General features: G+C 43.9%; 1 protein-coding gene across 3 annotated transcripts in view; it reads left to right on the forward strand.

Moving 5' to 3' along the window:
* Positions 1-15,129, forward strand: part of TUBGCP2 (tubulin gamma complex component 2) — a 41,513-nt gene that overhangs the window by 17,688 nt on the left and 8,696 nt on the right. For all 3 annotated transcript variants that reach the window (XM_076339530.1, XM_076339529.1, XM_076339531.1), the window contains exons 11-17: positions 2,471-2,651; positions 3,326-3,498; positions 4,892-5,020; positions 6,445-6,565; positions 11,191-11,334; positions 11,946-12,074; positions 12,959-13,122. In XM_076339530.1, coding sequence (XP_076195645.1) covers positions 2,471-2,651; positions 3,326-3,498; positions 4,892-5,020; positions 6,445-6,565; positions 11,191-11,334; positions 11,946-12,074; positions 12,959-13,122 — 1,041 coding nt within the window. The remainder of the gene's footprint in view (positions 1-2,470; positions 2,652-3,325; positions 3,499-4,891; positions 5,021-6,444; positions 6,566-11,190; positions 11,335-11,945; positions 12,075-12,958; positions 13,123-15,129) is intronic.

Raw genomic sequence — 15,129 nt, forward strand, 5'->3', positions numbered from 1 at the left:
ACTATCTTCAGAAAACAGTAAAAACAGGAATCTTAACTATCCAGATGACCAAGACAGCAACAAATAGGTAGAAAATTGCAGTTGATAGCTGGTTGTAAGATAGTTTGTAATTGGGCTGAGACCTGGTACCAGAGGTTCTGCTTCAAACCAGTGACACAATGTGAAAGAAAATGGTCTGAGCTTCATGGGACAAACGTGCCAAGTGACTTGCACAAGAAGATGTCCATTTGGAGACATAAGCTGGAGCAGTAATGGTAACTGAAGTGAATGTGCCTAGCAGGCCAGGTAGGATTGCTTTGGGCCTGCTTTTTGCTAGGTCTGAAAAAGTTGTAGTTGCGACACAGATGTCTGCTCCAGACCTGGGAACACTACGGCTCCAGCTGAGAGAGGCTGGGGGAAGACCTGAAGATCCGTGGTTCACGCCTTTGAAACTGATACGTTCCTTCCTGCCCTGTGAAAACCACCAGAGAACATGCCTTTTTTCATGAAAGGTTATGAGAGCTATCTGAAACCTGCCAGTCATTAAGGAGATTATTCCTAGCCTTTCTAATGACTGTTATCCCTCCAAGCCTTCTTTGCTTAATAGGACTGTTCAAAAGACACTGGCTTCCAAAGCTCTGGTGGCACATGTCCTCTGTCTATCACAATGTAGTTTTAGATTAAGGTGTTGCTCAGCCTCTCCAGCTGCGGGTTGATGTCTATGACCTCCTCATCTTCGAAACAGGCTCTCTGCTAGACCATTCAGCAGCTGTCCTGTGTATATGTAATCTACTGCGGTGCAAGTGCAGGGGCAGCTGGTTGAGGAGGAAGCTACTGAGCTTCCAGCGTGTGTGTATGCTTTGAGGGCTGAAGTGGGATGGTTGTGATCAAACCCCAGGGACCTGTGACAGATAACCACTTCTCCTCAGTTAAGTGGGAGTACTGACTCTCTTTCCACCATCCCAGACATGGTTGGAAGGGACCAACAACCTTGGCACGTCTCTAGCTCAACCTCCTGCTTGAAGTGGGATTGTCGCCAGCATTAGGTCAGGTTTTTATTTGGGTTTGCGCTCTAGGGTGTGTCAGCAGTAAGTATCTTGCTCTCCTACCTGTTTGTCCTCAGTTGACCACTGACACTGTCATGACTGGCCACTAGTGTGGCCAGTAGGAGTAGGGAAGTGATTGTGCCCCTGTACTCGGCCCTGGTGAGGCCGCACCTCGAATACTGTGTTCAGTTTTGGGCCCCTCACTACAAGAAGGACGTTGAGGTGCTGGAGCGTGTCCAGAGAAGGGCAACAAGGCTGGTGAGGGGTCTGGAGCACAAGTCTTATGAGGAGCGGCTGAGGGAACTGGGACTGTTCAGCCTGGAGAAAAGGAGGCTGAGGGGAGACCTCATCGCTCTCTACAACTACCTGAAAGGAAGTTGTAGCGAGGTGGGTGTTGGTCTTTTCTCCGAAGTAACAAGCGATAGGACGAGAGGAAATGGCCTCAAGTTGCGGCAGGGGAGGTTTAGATTGGATGTAAGGAAAAATTTCTTTACTGAAAGAGTGGTGAAACATTGGAACAGGCTGCCCAGGGAAGTGGTGGAGTCCCCATCCCTGGAGGTATTTAAAAGACGTGTAGATGAGGCGCTTAGGGACATGGTTTAGTGGGCCTGGTGGTGTTGGGTTGACGGTTGGACTCGATGATCTTAGAGGTCTCTTCCAACCTCAATGATTCTATGATTCTATGATTCTATGACTTCCTTGTGACTGGGGGAGTTTTCTTGGTTCAAGAGAGTAATGACAGTCATGGAAACAGAGGGGCTGAGCATCATCCCAAATTGACAGTGATCAGGAGTCTGCAACCACATTATGTTAAGGCTGTGCTGGTCCTATTTTTGCTCTGAAAACTGCAGTTATCATGTGTGATCTTTGGCCCCACACTAAGTTAATCCTCAAACTGTCCTCTGAGCTATTTCCAAGCTCCTGGCCCACTGCAGTTAACTCTCCCTGGTGCCAAGTGAAAATTAAAGTTTATGCATCCTACTGTAGCAGAAGTCAACACAAGTACCTGGAGTGCTTAAAAAATCAGCACAGATACTTGTTCATTCAGAGGAGTCCAAGATTCTGCTCTGAATTGGCAACTGCCTCTTGGATGGATCTGCACGCTGTGGAGGTTGGGGTGTTGTTCAGGATAGCAGTATGGGTGAGCCTTCGCCCAGCAATGTAGTGCATACGTTTGTTTTTTTTTCCTAAGGTGCATTTTTCAAGGGAAAAAAAGGAACAGCAGCAGTCCTGATCTGACTGAGGTGGTAGGGGGGAGGGGACATGCATAAGACACTAGTCTCCAAATTGGTTATTTATGGCTGTGTGTTCTCTATGAAGAGGAACATTTTGTGATCAAAGCCAGCAGGCTGGCTGAATTGATTGCTTTTGTTCCTTTAGGTTTAATATAGATTAACTTGGGCTTTAAAAAACATAATCAATTGTCCCTTCATTTTATTGAGCAGATCTATAAAACACTATTTCCTGATGGATCAAGGGGACTTTTTTGTTCACTTCATGGATCTCACAGAAGAGGAACTTAAGAAGCCTGTAGATGACATCATAACTACAAGGCTAGAGGCTCTGCTTGAATTAGCCCTGCGAATGAGCACAGCCAACACAGATCCTTTCAAGGATGATTTAAAGGTAAGAATGTAGGTAAGCAGAAGACAACTGAATTTGAGCAGAAGGCCTGCCATGATTTGGGAAGATCTGTGTGCCTGTAAGAACCTGCTGAATGTACAGTGAAGGAAAAGATAATTGGCTGTCCTTCTGTAGACCTTCTCTGGGTTAAGTCCTCTTTCATCCAGATTAGCAGCTGGAAGCACCCACCCTGGACAAGAGGCTGAGTTTTCTTGCTGGTGTCTGAAAACAGAGAAGGTGCTTTTGGGTGGCCTCAGGATGAGGTGGAAGCAGTAGTCTGTCTCTTATGCTTATTCTCAGCTTGGGTGCTCACTTTGGAGTACAAGAAAATACCTGATTAGAAGTCCTGCCTATTAATGATTGCGTATTTTACAGATAGGAAGCAGCACAGAGGCTGTGCCTGGGGAGTGTGAGATCTGAATAGACCTTACAGAGGCCAAGGGCAAGGGAGAGCAACCAGCAGAGTAGCATGTTGTATGCTGATTGTTAAACACTACAGCGACACTGCTCCGGTGTCTGCTGCCCCATTCCAGATCATACCATTCACTATTGCTTCCTAGGTTGGTCTGATGACTTGAGAGCTACTCTGATAATTTGCATGTCTGCCACATGTCTGTTGCTACGCAGTAGTTGTGAGTATCCTGTGGCTTCATTTTTTTCCTGCTCTTCCTTTATAGATTGACTTGATGCCCCATGACCTCATTACACAGCTCTTGAGAGTATTGGCCATAGAAACAAAACAGGAGAAGGCCATTATCAGTGCAGATCCCACAGAGCTCACTCTGAGCGGTCTGGAAGCATTTTCCTTTGACTACATTGTTAAGTGGCCTCTGTCCCTTATTATAAACAGGTAAGGTATCAATCCACTGAAGGAAAAAAAGGCAGAAGCTTTTGCATGGGGTTGAAGCACGTTTCCACACAGCAAAATACTGGAAAGCCTGTATCTTTAAAGTGACATTTTAAGTTGCTGACTAGTAAGGTATGCTTTGGGGTTGTTGAGCCCTGCTTGCTCCACTTGTAGACTATGGAATATGGATTGTCTCTTCAGTAGAGCCCTACTAGACCGTGTCTAAGGCACGCTTGGAAAGTCAAACTTTCATTTCAAATGGTGGGAAGACATAGGTCAAAGGATGGTTTCTCAGCCTGGTCCCTGGTTTTACTTGTGACTGGTCACCCAGTTTTCATTTGTCTATGGCTTTCTGAAGAATCTCCCCTGAGAATATGAACTCTCACAAGAGGGTTTCCATGCAAGAATCAAACATTTCTCAAATGTGGAGAGCAGAAAAAAACGCCCTTTCTGGTATCCCTAGTTGCAAACTAGAAGGATACAGGCTGTTGCTAGAATTGCTATAGCAAGCTATTTTGCATTTAATTGAGTTATGAGGGACTGAATGGTTCATTTTTCTGCAAGGATTTGCTTCCTGTTTCCCTGGAGAAACACTGGCAAACCTGCTGCTGTGAGCCAGGGCAAATGGGAGAAGCAGTGTTACGTGAACAGGGTGACAGATGTTGAATTGTTAAATGCCAACAATTGGTTTGTCCTTTAATTTCCCCTTTAAAAAATCAGTTTATACAGTGGGGCTTTTCTAATGACATGATGCTTTTGAAATTATGTCTCTTTCTTTCAAATTGAGTGTATTAGCTCTGATGGTAGCTATGGAAGTGAAAATACTGTTTGGTAAGGTTTCACGAACTGTATCGACTGGAGCTCTGTAGACACCTACACTGAAGTATCTGAATGCAGACCTGAATCCAGTCCCTGAAGCTATAAATAAGCATCCCCATCTGCTTCTGACAGTGCATTGCTGTTGGGGTAATGCTGCCTGTAGCTTGGTTACAGCTTTTTCTTCATCTTTTTGGAGAATCCTGGCGAATCGTTTTGGTGATCGTAGTAGTCTTAGTGCAGTGGGTACATGACTGCAGGCTTTCAGGCTTCCGTCCCAGCATCTTTGTGGGTGACCTTTCTGCAGGTAGCTCGAGGGAATTGAAGAAGGAGGCTGGTGATGTACCCGCTGGCAGGAAATATGGAGGAGGGACTCCTTGGAGAGAAATTCTTTGGGATGGTTACAAATGTGATTTTTTTTCTTTGGTTCAAATTGTTTCAGTGCAGATTTGTGTGCATCTGAAGGCGTAAGGAACATATTGTGTAAAGTCTCTTTGCCTTTGAGCAGCCTCAGCCTTCGCAGCTTAGTCTGTCAATCAGAACAGGGCTTAATGTGGATGGGTTTCTCCTTTCTTTCCAGGAAAGCACTGACAAGATACCAGATGCTTTTCAGACACATGTTCTATTGCAAACATGTGGAAAGACAGTTGTGCAACGTTTGGATCAGCAATAAGACGGCCAAGCAATTCTCCCTGCACTCAGCTAAGTGGTATGGCCTTTTTTTCTGCTAGATTGGATGTGAAGGTTTGGTTTTCCTTCTTGCTAGTTAGATATGTCGTGACACGGAACAGATAATTTTGACTTGAAAAAGATCATTACAAATTTCTTATGGGCTGAGAGGTGTCAAAATATAACATTTTAGGTTTCAGTAGGAAGCGTCTGCTCAGTAATTTTTTTGCTGCTTGGCTCGTTCCTCTTTGTTGGCATGAAGTTTTGAAAAGGAAGAGATGGTCTTTAGGGTTAGCTCATTCTACACTGAACAGTTACAGCAGAGGACATCTGTGCACATATCGTCATGGTCGCTACTTTAGCGTCAGCAAGATTAGTAAGGGCCCCAGTAGTTTAAAAGCAACATCCTTCTCTTCTGGCCAGACCACTAGCAAGGACTCGTGACCTTCACACAGCTTGGCTAATGTTTGGGGTTTTGGTGTGATACAAATTGAATAAGGTAAAATTGGTGGGGTGTTTTCCTAGGAAATCATTCTGTCTTGTTCCATCTGTGAGGGTAGATTTTCATCTTTGGATCTGCACTCCAGGTGTTGGAGGTGCCTGTTTGGAGACTGAGGCAGATCCCAGCATTGTGAGGTTGTACCTTCTGCCTTGCCAGTGGCACTTTCTTGTCACAAGGTAACCTCAGAGTGCCTTGGCGCTGACGTCAGCCAACATGACCATAGCTCTGGTTCTCCTGTAATTGTAGAGGTATTAGCGGAAGAGACCTGTGAGGGTATCTAGTCCAACCTGCAGCTCACAGGACGACTGTGATGAGCAGGGGACAGGGCAGCCGTGGTTGAAAACCCCTAGGGTGGGTATTCCCCACCTCTCCAGTGACCTGTCCCAGTTTGCTGAAGTCAGTTCTTAGTTTGCCATCACAGAGCTTGCATAAATTAACATTGAAAGAACCTCTATATAATCCCACCATTCATTTTTAAGGTGAAATTGCATTAAGTACCCTAGGTAGCAGGTGATTTGATTAAATATTTGGATCCTCTGAACATATTGATGCAAGGCATAGAATATTTCAAAGTGTTCATTTAACAAGTGAAGCTGGAAAGAAACATGAACCATTTATCTTGTTATATTTTGCCCTGCTAACAAATGCATGTCTCACTAGATAGTAAAATTGCTTTAATATATAATATTAAAATTTTAGTTGTCTATAAGCAAATATTCAAAGTAATTGTCCAGTCTACGATAGGTTCAAAACTCTGACTCTAGTAATTGAGGGAAAGCCATTTGAATACATGGAAAATAATCAGAGGTGGTTTGCATTAACTTTATAATCCCTCTCACACTGCAGCAGTGAATTTGCTAGGACAGAAATATTTAGCTCTGTTTGTGCTAGGTGCAAGCCTGGTGATAATTCTCTATGGCATTTGCTAGCTCTAAGTTGCGTGGGTGTGATTTCTCTCCTAGGTTTGCTGGTGCTTTCACACTGCGGCAGCGGATGCTGAATTTTGTACAGAATATCCAGTATTACATGATGTTTGAAGTGATGGAGCCAACATGGCACATTCTTGAGAAGAACCTGAAGTTGGTGAGTGTGTGTGCTTGAGAGAAGTTGGAATGGAAGTCTAAAGTTAACAAATTTAATATAGGGAAAAAATGCCTAATTTCAGTTACTGCAGGTGACTGTTAAACATTTTGTTGGAGGCACTTGAAGTATCTGGGAACTGTTGTTCTTAACATACTGCAAAGAGTGCCGCTGTTCTACATCACCTTTCTGCTTTATTAATCATATATCCCTTTCCTCTGCAGCATCCTCCTATCTATGCCCAGCTCATACTCTGCACCCTGTTATGTAAAGGTGGTGTTCTGCTGAACATAGCCTTACATAGAAGAAAGAAAACTATGGAAAAGGAAGAAGGTTGCAGGGTGCAAAGATCATAAACAGGTCCAGGCATCTTCAGTTGATTCCTTGGCTGACTTACAGTGCTCTTAAAAGCCAAGGCTGTGCTTTCTCTTCATGAAGCTGCCAAGGACTGGCATGTTAGGACTATCTGTTATAAAACAGGGCCTTCCTTATACAGGTGACTATTCCACATGTATATTCCCACTGCAGGTGGGCAAGGCTGGCGAACTTTTCCACTCCAGTGGTATCATAGAATCATAGAATCGTTTAGGTTGGAAAAGACCTTCAAGATCATCAAGTCCAACTGTTAACGTAGCACTGCCAAGTCCACCACTAAACCATGTCCCTAAGCACCACATCTACACATCTTTTAAATACCTCCAGGGATGGTGACTCAACCACTTCCCTGGGCAGCCTGTTCCAATGCTTGATGTAATGTTCTGAGCGGTGGGATTTTCCAGGTGTGTTACAGAATATTTCTGGTTCACTAATCCAAGCCAGTGACTTCTCCAGAAGTTAACTCTGCCCTAGCAAAAACTGCAAGAATCAGTTTTTATCTCCTAAGGGCATGTGAGATGCCTTTATTATCTCACAGAGGAACACATTCGCAGCTAATGTCCCACCTGCCTATTTTAAACCAAGAATGAGAAGTCATTGGGAGTTTACCTTTCAGAACAGTCTGTTCAGGAAGCCCATAAAGGTCTTCTCATGTCTGGTTTCATTCACGTCAGATTTGTTGGTTCCATCCTCAACAACAGAGAAAAAAATCTGTCACCAACAGATCAAGAGTTATTCTCAGCCTGTGTAGAGCAAACCCTTCTCTCCCTTCCTTTTTTACCTGACTGTGGTAAAGATCTAGACTTTTGGGGCTTACAGTTACTGTGGAAGTTCATTAGACAAGTGAAGGATGGTGCCTGAGCACTGGCAGATCTAGTGAAAGCCACAGCAATGCTGTAAATACATGTTGTCTTCCTTGCCATCAGCCTGGGCCCAGCCCATAGCTTCTTTGTTCCCTAGGAACATGTGCTGGAGCCAGGGCACTGGTTGCCTCACCTCTCAGCACCAGTGGTCCTGCCTGGATTCTGCTGGTTTCTGGCATACAAACAAGTCTTTGTGGGAGGAAAAAGAGAGGAGAGATGGCATCTCGAGTTACTTCTGTACTGCTGCCTAAAACAAGGGCAGAGACATAGGCTGTCTGCTCCACATTACCTAGCAAATGTCTCATTGGGTCCTGTGTGGTCCTAACATACAATCATTTTGTGTTCTTCGAGTTTCAAGTCTTTGCAGCAGTGTGGGGAGCGCTGTATTGTAGCTGTTTTCATAGCATGAAGCTGCAGGGATGCGTTGCATGGGCTGGGGTGTGACGTGGAGGCTTGTGAAAGTGCTTGAGGGTACAAAGCTTGGTGGAGTAGTGTTGGAGGGCTTTCCCAAGGGAGGGAGTCTGACCTGCTGCCATCTTCTCCATGCCAGGAGACAACTTGAGAAGGCCCTTAGGAAGTGCAATCCCTGAGCTTTGTATGACGGTTGTCTTGGCGTATGGCACTTGGCACAGGCAAGGGTTGTGCCAGGCAGTGAACTTGTGTTTAATTAGAGCGGATGATCAGTGATCCATTCCTCAAGCTTGCTTATTTTGCAGCATAACCTTTGTGATGGCTGTAGTCATTTTCCTTATCCCAAGGGACACTGCATTCCTCATGGTCCTTCTCAGCTTCCTTACCCACTGTGGTGCTGCTGTGTTGGGGCTGGTGTTAGTAGCTTGGTGCCCCAGCTACTGTGAGAGAACAGGAGGCAGATGTACATCACCTTATTATTCTTCCCTCTGGTAGTCATCCTGTGATCAGATGCTTCTTGGTTGCGCATCTTTTTCCTCTTACACCATGAAAAACATTTATCTGATGTATCAAACAGCCCAACACTCCTTCTGCAATCTGCATTAAGCCACAGCAGCTCTCTTGGTAGCTCTCTGATGAGCCTTGTGTATCTTCAACATCAACTGACTCTGTCTTAGTTTCTACTGTGTACTGGGCAGTTGTTCTGGGGTCAGCTAACCAACACTTTTTGATGCCCTGTCATCCTTTTTCCTGGAGAATTCACAGGAGGTATCAGATCTAGGATTGTGAGCATCTCTGCATATTCTTGGTGAGGACTTCTGAAGAAGAAGAGGTTGTATGTCAAGCTCCTGGATGATCTAAGAGAATTGTACTTGCTTCTTAATTTTGTTGTAAGTTTAGGTTTGCAAAATACTCAGTTTACTTTACTTGAATTGAGGCACTTGAACAATTTATCCTGTCCCGGGTTCTTCCATACTGATTTCAGGTAGTGCTTCCTTTCAGTGTCTGCTGATTCCAGATGTTCTAGAAGGGACTGTTAAACGCAGTAAGCACGCAGTCTGTGTTGATGGCATCCCCTGTTCAGAAGAGACAATCTCCTGACTCCAGAGTTTTTGAGATCCCTCTCTGCTTTGGCTCTCAGCCATTGAGTTTCTCCGCTTTTTCAGAGATATAGCAGTGTTGAAGCATTTTTATTTCGGTTCCAAAAAGGAATTTGCCAATTTATACTGTTTCTCGGAGGAGCCCATTCCCAAGAAACATCTATAGACCAAACCTTTTTGATAGCCCAAGTGGGCAGAATTTTTCCCTCACTGTGGAACATCTGTGAGCCTCTTTAGCCTGCCAGAGATGTTGAGATAGCAGGTATAAAGTGACTTTGCTGGCACTGGGGAAAGGTGTTTCCATGGCTGTATGGCAAGAAGGAGATCTGTCTGTGCCTTCACCATACGCTTCTTCATTTCTGAAACCTTGTGGGCTGCTGCAGCATTTTGTAGAGCATTTCTACCGTTGCTCTGTACATGAAGGGCTTCTCCAAGTAATAGTGCAGTAGTAACGACTCAAGGATGCCCGTGATATGAATATGTATGCAAGTCGTCACCTGAAACTGAAAGTTTTTTGGCAAGTTAGCAAAGTCTTTGAGACATAATCCAAATGTATGTTTGCCTCCCATCCTCATCAGTGTCCTTCAAGGCTTTTAAATCTCTGGGAGATGGAGCATGCCCTCTACCAGTGCCGGGGCAGGAAAAGTCTGGCTCTAGGCATTGTTGTGATATGGGCACCTGTGAGTTGAACATGTCAACACTGCCAGCTAAAGAAGCTGTTTCAGCAACCACTTTGTTATGCAGTCCTTTAAAAGAGCTGCTCACCAGGGATGACATATCCCCAGCTACTGGGTAAAATCTTCCTTGATTTAAATAAAAGCATCATTTATTTCCAAACAGGATGGATGCAGAACTGGTGCTTTAACCTCCATAGCCTACAGACTGGGGTAGTTTTTTCCTTTCATTTGCATTTTAGGGGGGAAAAGGATGATCCTCACTGGTCTCATGTAGTGCCTTACGCTGGTTTTTTATTTGCCAGACTTCTCTCTTGTGCATTTCCACTTGAAGTTAAGGTGGTTTCTTCCTAAAAATATAACTAGTATCTTCATCTTCACAACATCGTCTTCATCAACACAACTAGCATCTTCATTGCATTAGAGAGCAGCATTTTTCCCTGTTCTGTACTAGTTTAAAAGGTTGGGGGGGGGTTTGGCATTGATCCCGATGGAGCATTGTGGATACCTTGTCAATTTTAGTCCTATGGTTCTTTCCTAAGCTTGACTTGTGTTCTCAGCTTCAGCACGTCCCATAATTGTACAGAGTGAGAGGGGGGTTTTAATCTACTATTTAAAACTGGAGACTGAAAACAGCCCATTGAAGTAGCAGAGCTGGACAAAAATCTTACAGAATCCTTGCAACACTGCATGTCCCGGTTCCTTATTGTGCTCCTAAAACATGTTTCTGAATAACCTGTATGTTTTAAGTCTCGTAAACTTACTGACATTTAAAGTTCTTTGATTTATTTTTCTCTTTTCCACTTATTGTAGTTGACTTTACTGAGATTGTGAAGGTGGGAGTAGGCATGACAAGCAGATGTGAAAGCAAAGGAGGTGCATGTTCATAAAACAGATAACTCCATCCTGAGCCTCCTTTCCAGTGGAGGGTTTGGATGATTAAAGAAAGCATAATTTGGTTGAGAAGGTGATGTGACAAGTCAAAGGTAAAAAGCCTGTGAAGGGCTGTTGAATGCAATAATGCAAATACAGTCTCCATTTCAGGATGTTTCTCGAAGCTGGAAGGTACATGAGAAGTATCTCAACATGCCCTAGAGCATGTCTGAGAGGTCACTGTCAGAGGCAGAATGCTGGGTTAGAGCTTTGGTCTGGTGCAGCACAGCAGTCCTGGTTTGGTTTTTCATTATTGTACTATCCTGTCACAGGCATCTAATATTGATGATGTCCTGAGCCACCACACAAGCTTCCTGGATAATTGCTTGAAGGACTGCATGCTAACCAACCCAGAGCTGCTGAAGATCTTCTCCAAGCTGATGTCTGTCTGTGTCATGTTCACAAACTGCATGCAGGTACGTACAGCCTCACTGTATTGACCATGCCACTGCCAGCTGCTTTGGGTTCCAGCTAGCTATGACAGTCCCTTTTTTCAACTCAACCCCTCTTGTCCTCGATGCACGTGGAAGAGCCTCTCTTCCTCTCGCCAGCAGGCTTTAGAGCTTGACTGCTCAGACCCTCATCCTTTGTCCCAAATAGTTTCTGTGGCTTCTCCCTCCACAAAATTCTCTATGCTCTTCTTTTTCAGTGTTGGGATCAGGTTCATACGAACAAATTACCTCTCTTCAGCCAGTCCTGCAGCAGAATTTGAGGTCTAAGTTGTAGGGCTCTGTAGTTTTTAGCATGCTCTTTTGAGGGTCAGGCGAGGACTAGTGATTGGACCCATGGAGACTGATCTCCATGGGCACACTCTAGCCAGCATCTCGGGGAGCCCATAGCTTTAAAAACCCCCCACCTTCCTTTGGGTTTAGGGAGCTTTTTGTATTAACATTGTAAATTTAATCTCAGAGTTAGCTTTCATGCAAGTTAGCTAGCTGCAGGGCTAGCAGAACTGAGTCAGCCTCATGCTTTGCCATAATTGAAAAAATGGGATCTAACCATTTCCCCAACCCTCTGCCCTTCCAAGAGGTTCACCCAGAGCATGAAGCTGGATAATGAGATGGACCGGCTCACCTTAGAGCATGGCACAATGCTGGGCCCACCAACAGAGGAGGAGCGTGCTGAAGAGACTGCGAAGAAGAAGCTGACTAACAAGGTGGGACATGGGATGGACAGCTGGGCCCTTTCCTCTGTGAATGCTGCCTGGGTTGCGGTCTGGTCAGGGTGGCTGTCCTACCTCTTGCAGATAGGCCTTCCTAGTTTCTAGAGCACCTCTGGCCCCAAAAGCAGAATCTTTGTGGAATTGTGGGCATTTTTGAGGGCAGTGTGGAGCGCTGATGGTGTTCTCAAAGTCTGCTTTGAAGACCCTGTCTCCCACAGCAGTCCCTGCACTTGTTTTTAAGTTCTTAGTTGTATTTTCAGCTGTGCAGTGGGTACCCATATACAGGCTTTCTGCAACTCAAGAACTTTCTTATTTCCAGAACTAGCATTTTGTGATGGATGAGCCAATAAACTGTCAGGTGTGACTCTTTGCAGCCCATCCTTTTCACATCTGGGATATTTGTCTTGTCCATATTTCTCTATCTAGATGCACATGTACTAAGCGATTTGTTTGGCGTGCTCTGAGGTTAGCAGGCTGCCTCCTGTCCCACTGAAAGCCCCTCTCTGGCACACAGCCAGTAGGGTCCCACACACTGCAAGGCAATCAGAGTGCTCCAGAGGTTACAACTTGTCTTAGAGGCAACAGTCACTTTTTGCTTACTGGCTTTTTGTCCTGCTTGAAAATAAATAACGACAGCATATATTTGAGGACAACTCTACTGGGATCTACTCTGGGGTTCTCCCAGATAGGCATAGCAAGGTTTTTAACTACCAAGGACCTTGCAACTGTTTTGAAAGACTTATTTTAGTGGCTGAGCAACTGTTAAGTTTTATGGCAGTATTTTTGAGCAGGTTAGGAAGTAGGGAAGGAATAATTGCATCTCTTTGGCAAGTGCAAATCAGCAGACACATGGGGCCACTATGCCTTTGTCTTGATAGCTTTTAGCAGAGCATGCTGACAACCTCCACCTGACATCTGGCTTTGAAGCAACAATCAACAAGTTTGATAGCAATTTCTCAACACATCTGCTGGACCTGTTGGACAAACTGAGCATTTACAGCACCAATGACTGTGAGCACAGCATGCTCAACATCATCTACAGGTGAGCCAGTAGTTTTCTCTTTGTAACTTCCGCTCCTGTGGTTCACAAATTCAGCTCAGGAAGAATAATTGCTGTTTTAACTGTGCGTGTCTGCCCCATCAATGAAAACACTGAAATCACAAGAAATACTGCTTTGCATTTCAACCCCAGGCTTTAAAAAAAAACCACATTCCTTTGAATTATGTAAAATTTGTCTATTAATGTTGTAAATGTAATGCAAGTGTTAGTTTTCTTGGGGATTGTCTCACTGTGTAGATAGTAAATAAGCTGATTCCTGAATACGGTGTAAGTATTCCAAGATGAGAAAACCATGCAAGGGATTGATCATAAGTGGCTATTTTGTTTTAAGTTCGCACCTTGTACTTATTTAAATAAGCACCCCTTAATATGTTTTTATTGTGGTCTCACCCATACTTACCAGCTTCTTAGAAATCAAAATTCCTCCAGTAATACCTAAAAGTCAGGTACACAAGATATACTGCAGGAAGAGAGAGAGAGATCAGGAGATCTAGGTTTTGCTGCTAGGTTCATAACCTCTGTGTTTCTTTTTCAATAAAATGAGATGCACAAGGCCTTCTTTGGAATGATTAACATTTGTTTTTGCTATAAAAGCATTACATATTTGTGTTGCTGGGCTTTTTAAGATCTGTGTTATAGATTGGTGTAGCATGGAGGGACCTGCCCTGGTACTTCTAGCTTTGAAGAACCACAGATAATGCTCTAGGAGCATTATCCCCAGTTGAGCACATGTGCTGTGCAAGCAGAATGCTTCTTGCTCTGATACTGCTACCAGCGCTTTAGGAGCAAAACAGAAATAACTGCAACTATGGAGTTTGCTGCTGGGAGCAGCTTTTAGTGTTTGTGGCTGGAATACATTTTTCAAGAGTTAAGCACCCATGAAACCTAGCAGCCTGCAGATTGGAAATGTTCAGCTGAGGCATGCATATAACCACAGAATAAGAAGGCAAGCGAGGGTCAGGAGTTGGCATCTCTTAATTCACAGAGTCACCTTGGTGGAAGTCACATGTAAGAGCTGCTGGTCACCAGCCACCTCACACCTGGCAAAGATTGTAACACTTCAGAAATGCTGCTTGCAGACTGTTAGGCACATATGAAAAACAATTCATTTTTACAGTGACTTATTTCTTCCAGTGAAGAGGCAGGATATATATTGCACATAGGCATAATTTTAAGAGGTTAGGATTTTCATGAATATAAAATATTTCAACACCAACACTTTCTTAAGTGCTTGTTCTGTGTCTGTAAGCCTACTAGACACATTTGCACTGTTATGGTGCGTGTGAGCTTAGAACACTTGAGACTTACCTTCTTTGTCATTGCTGTCAGCTAGGGCACAGAAAACAAAGCCATCCTAAACATCCATTAGTTTCTTCATGCTGTATGTAAGCTGGTGTGTAGCCTTATTTTCATGTGTAAGCAATTGTCAACAGCTCTTACAGGACTAGCCAGAAATAAAGGTCATTTTTAGGTGTTTCTTTTCATCTTTTTCTGAGGAAAGCCCTTGGTTTACCAAAGAGTACTCCCTACTTTTAAGAATATTTTCCTCTAAAGTTGTAATGAATTTCAGTGGTAGGTGTGCTAGAATCAGTTGTCAGTGATATGTAATTTTGTTCATAAATGTGCCTGATAACTGGTTAATCACATACATTTTCTTTCTTCCCTTGGTGCTGTAGGGATTCATGCCCCAACCCCTTTCATAATTAGTACAGAACGGAGTAGATCCTTATTTAGTTCTTTTTAACCACATAGGACTAAAGGGTACTCTGAGCTTCCTCCTAACTGTGCTTTGTCCTCTGTTTTGTTTTGTTTTATTTAAGTGTAGTCTTATTGCACCTCTGTTTTGTTTGGTCTTTGTGAACTGTACTTTTTGTTGGTCATTCTCATCCTTTAACTTAATCTTCAGGAAAACCATAAGAATATTAACCTGCAACCATTAAGTTCTGTTTGCTGCCCTTCTGTACTGGATGTCTGTTATGGCTGGCTGAT

This window comes from Aptenodytes patagonicus, chromosome 5, assembly GCF_965638725.1.
Source record: "Aptenodytes patagonicus chromosome 5, bAptPat1.pri.cur, whole genome shotgun sequence".
Taxonomy (NCBI): Eukaryota; Metazoa; Chordata; class Aves; order Sphenisciformes; family Spheniscidae; genus Aptenodytes; species Aptenodytes patagonicus.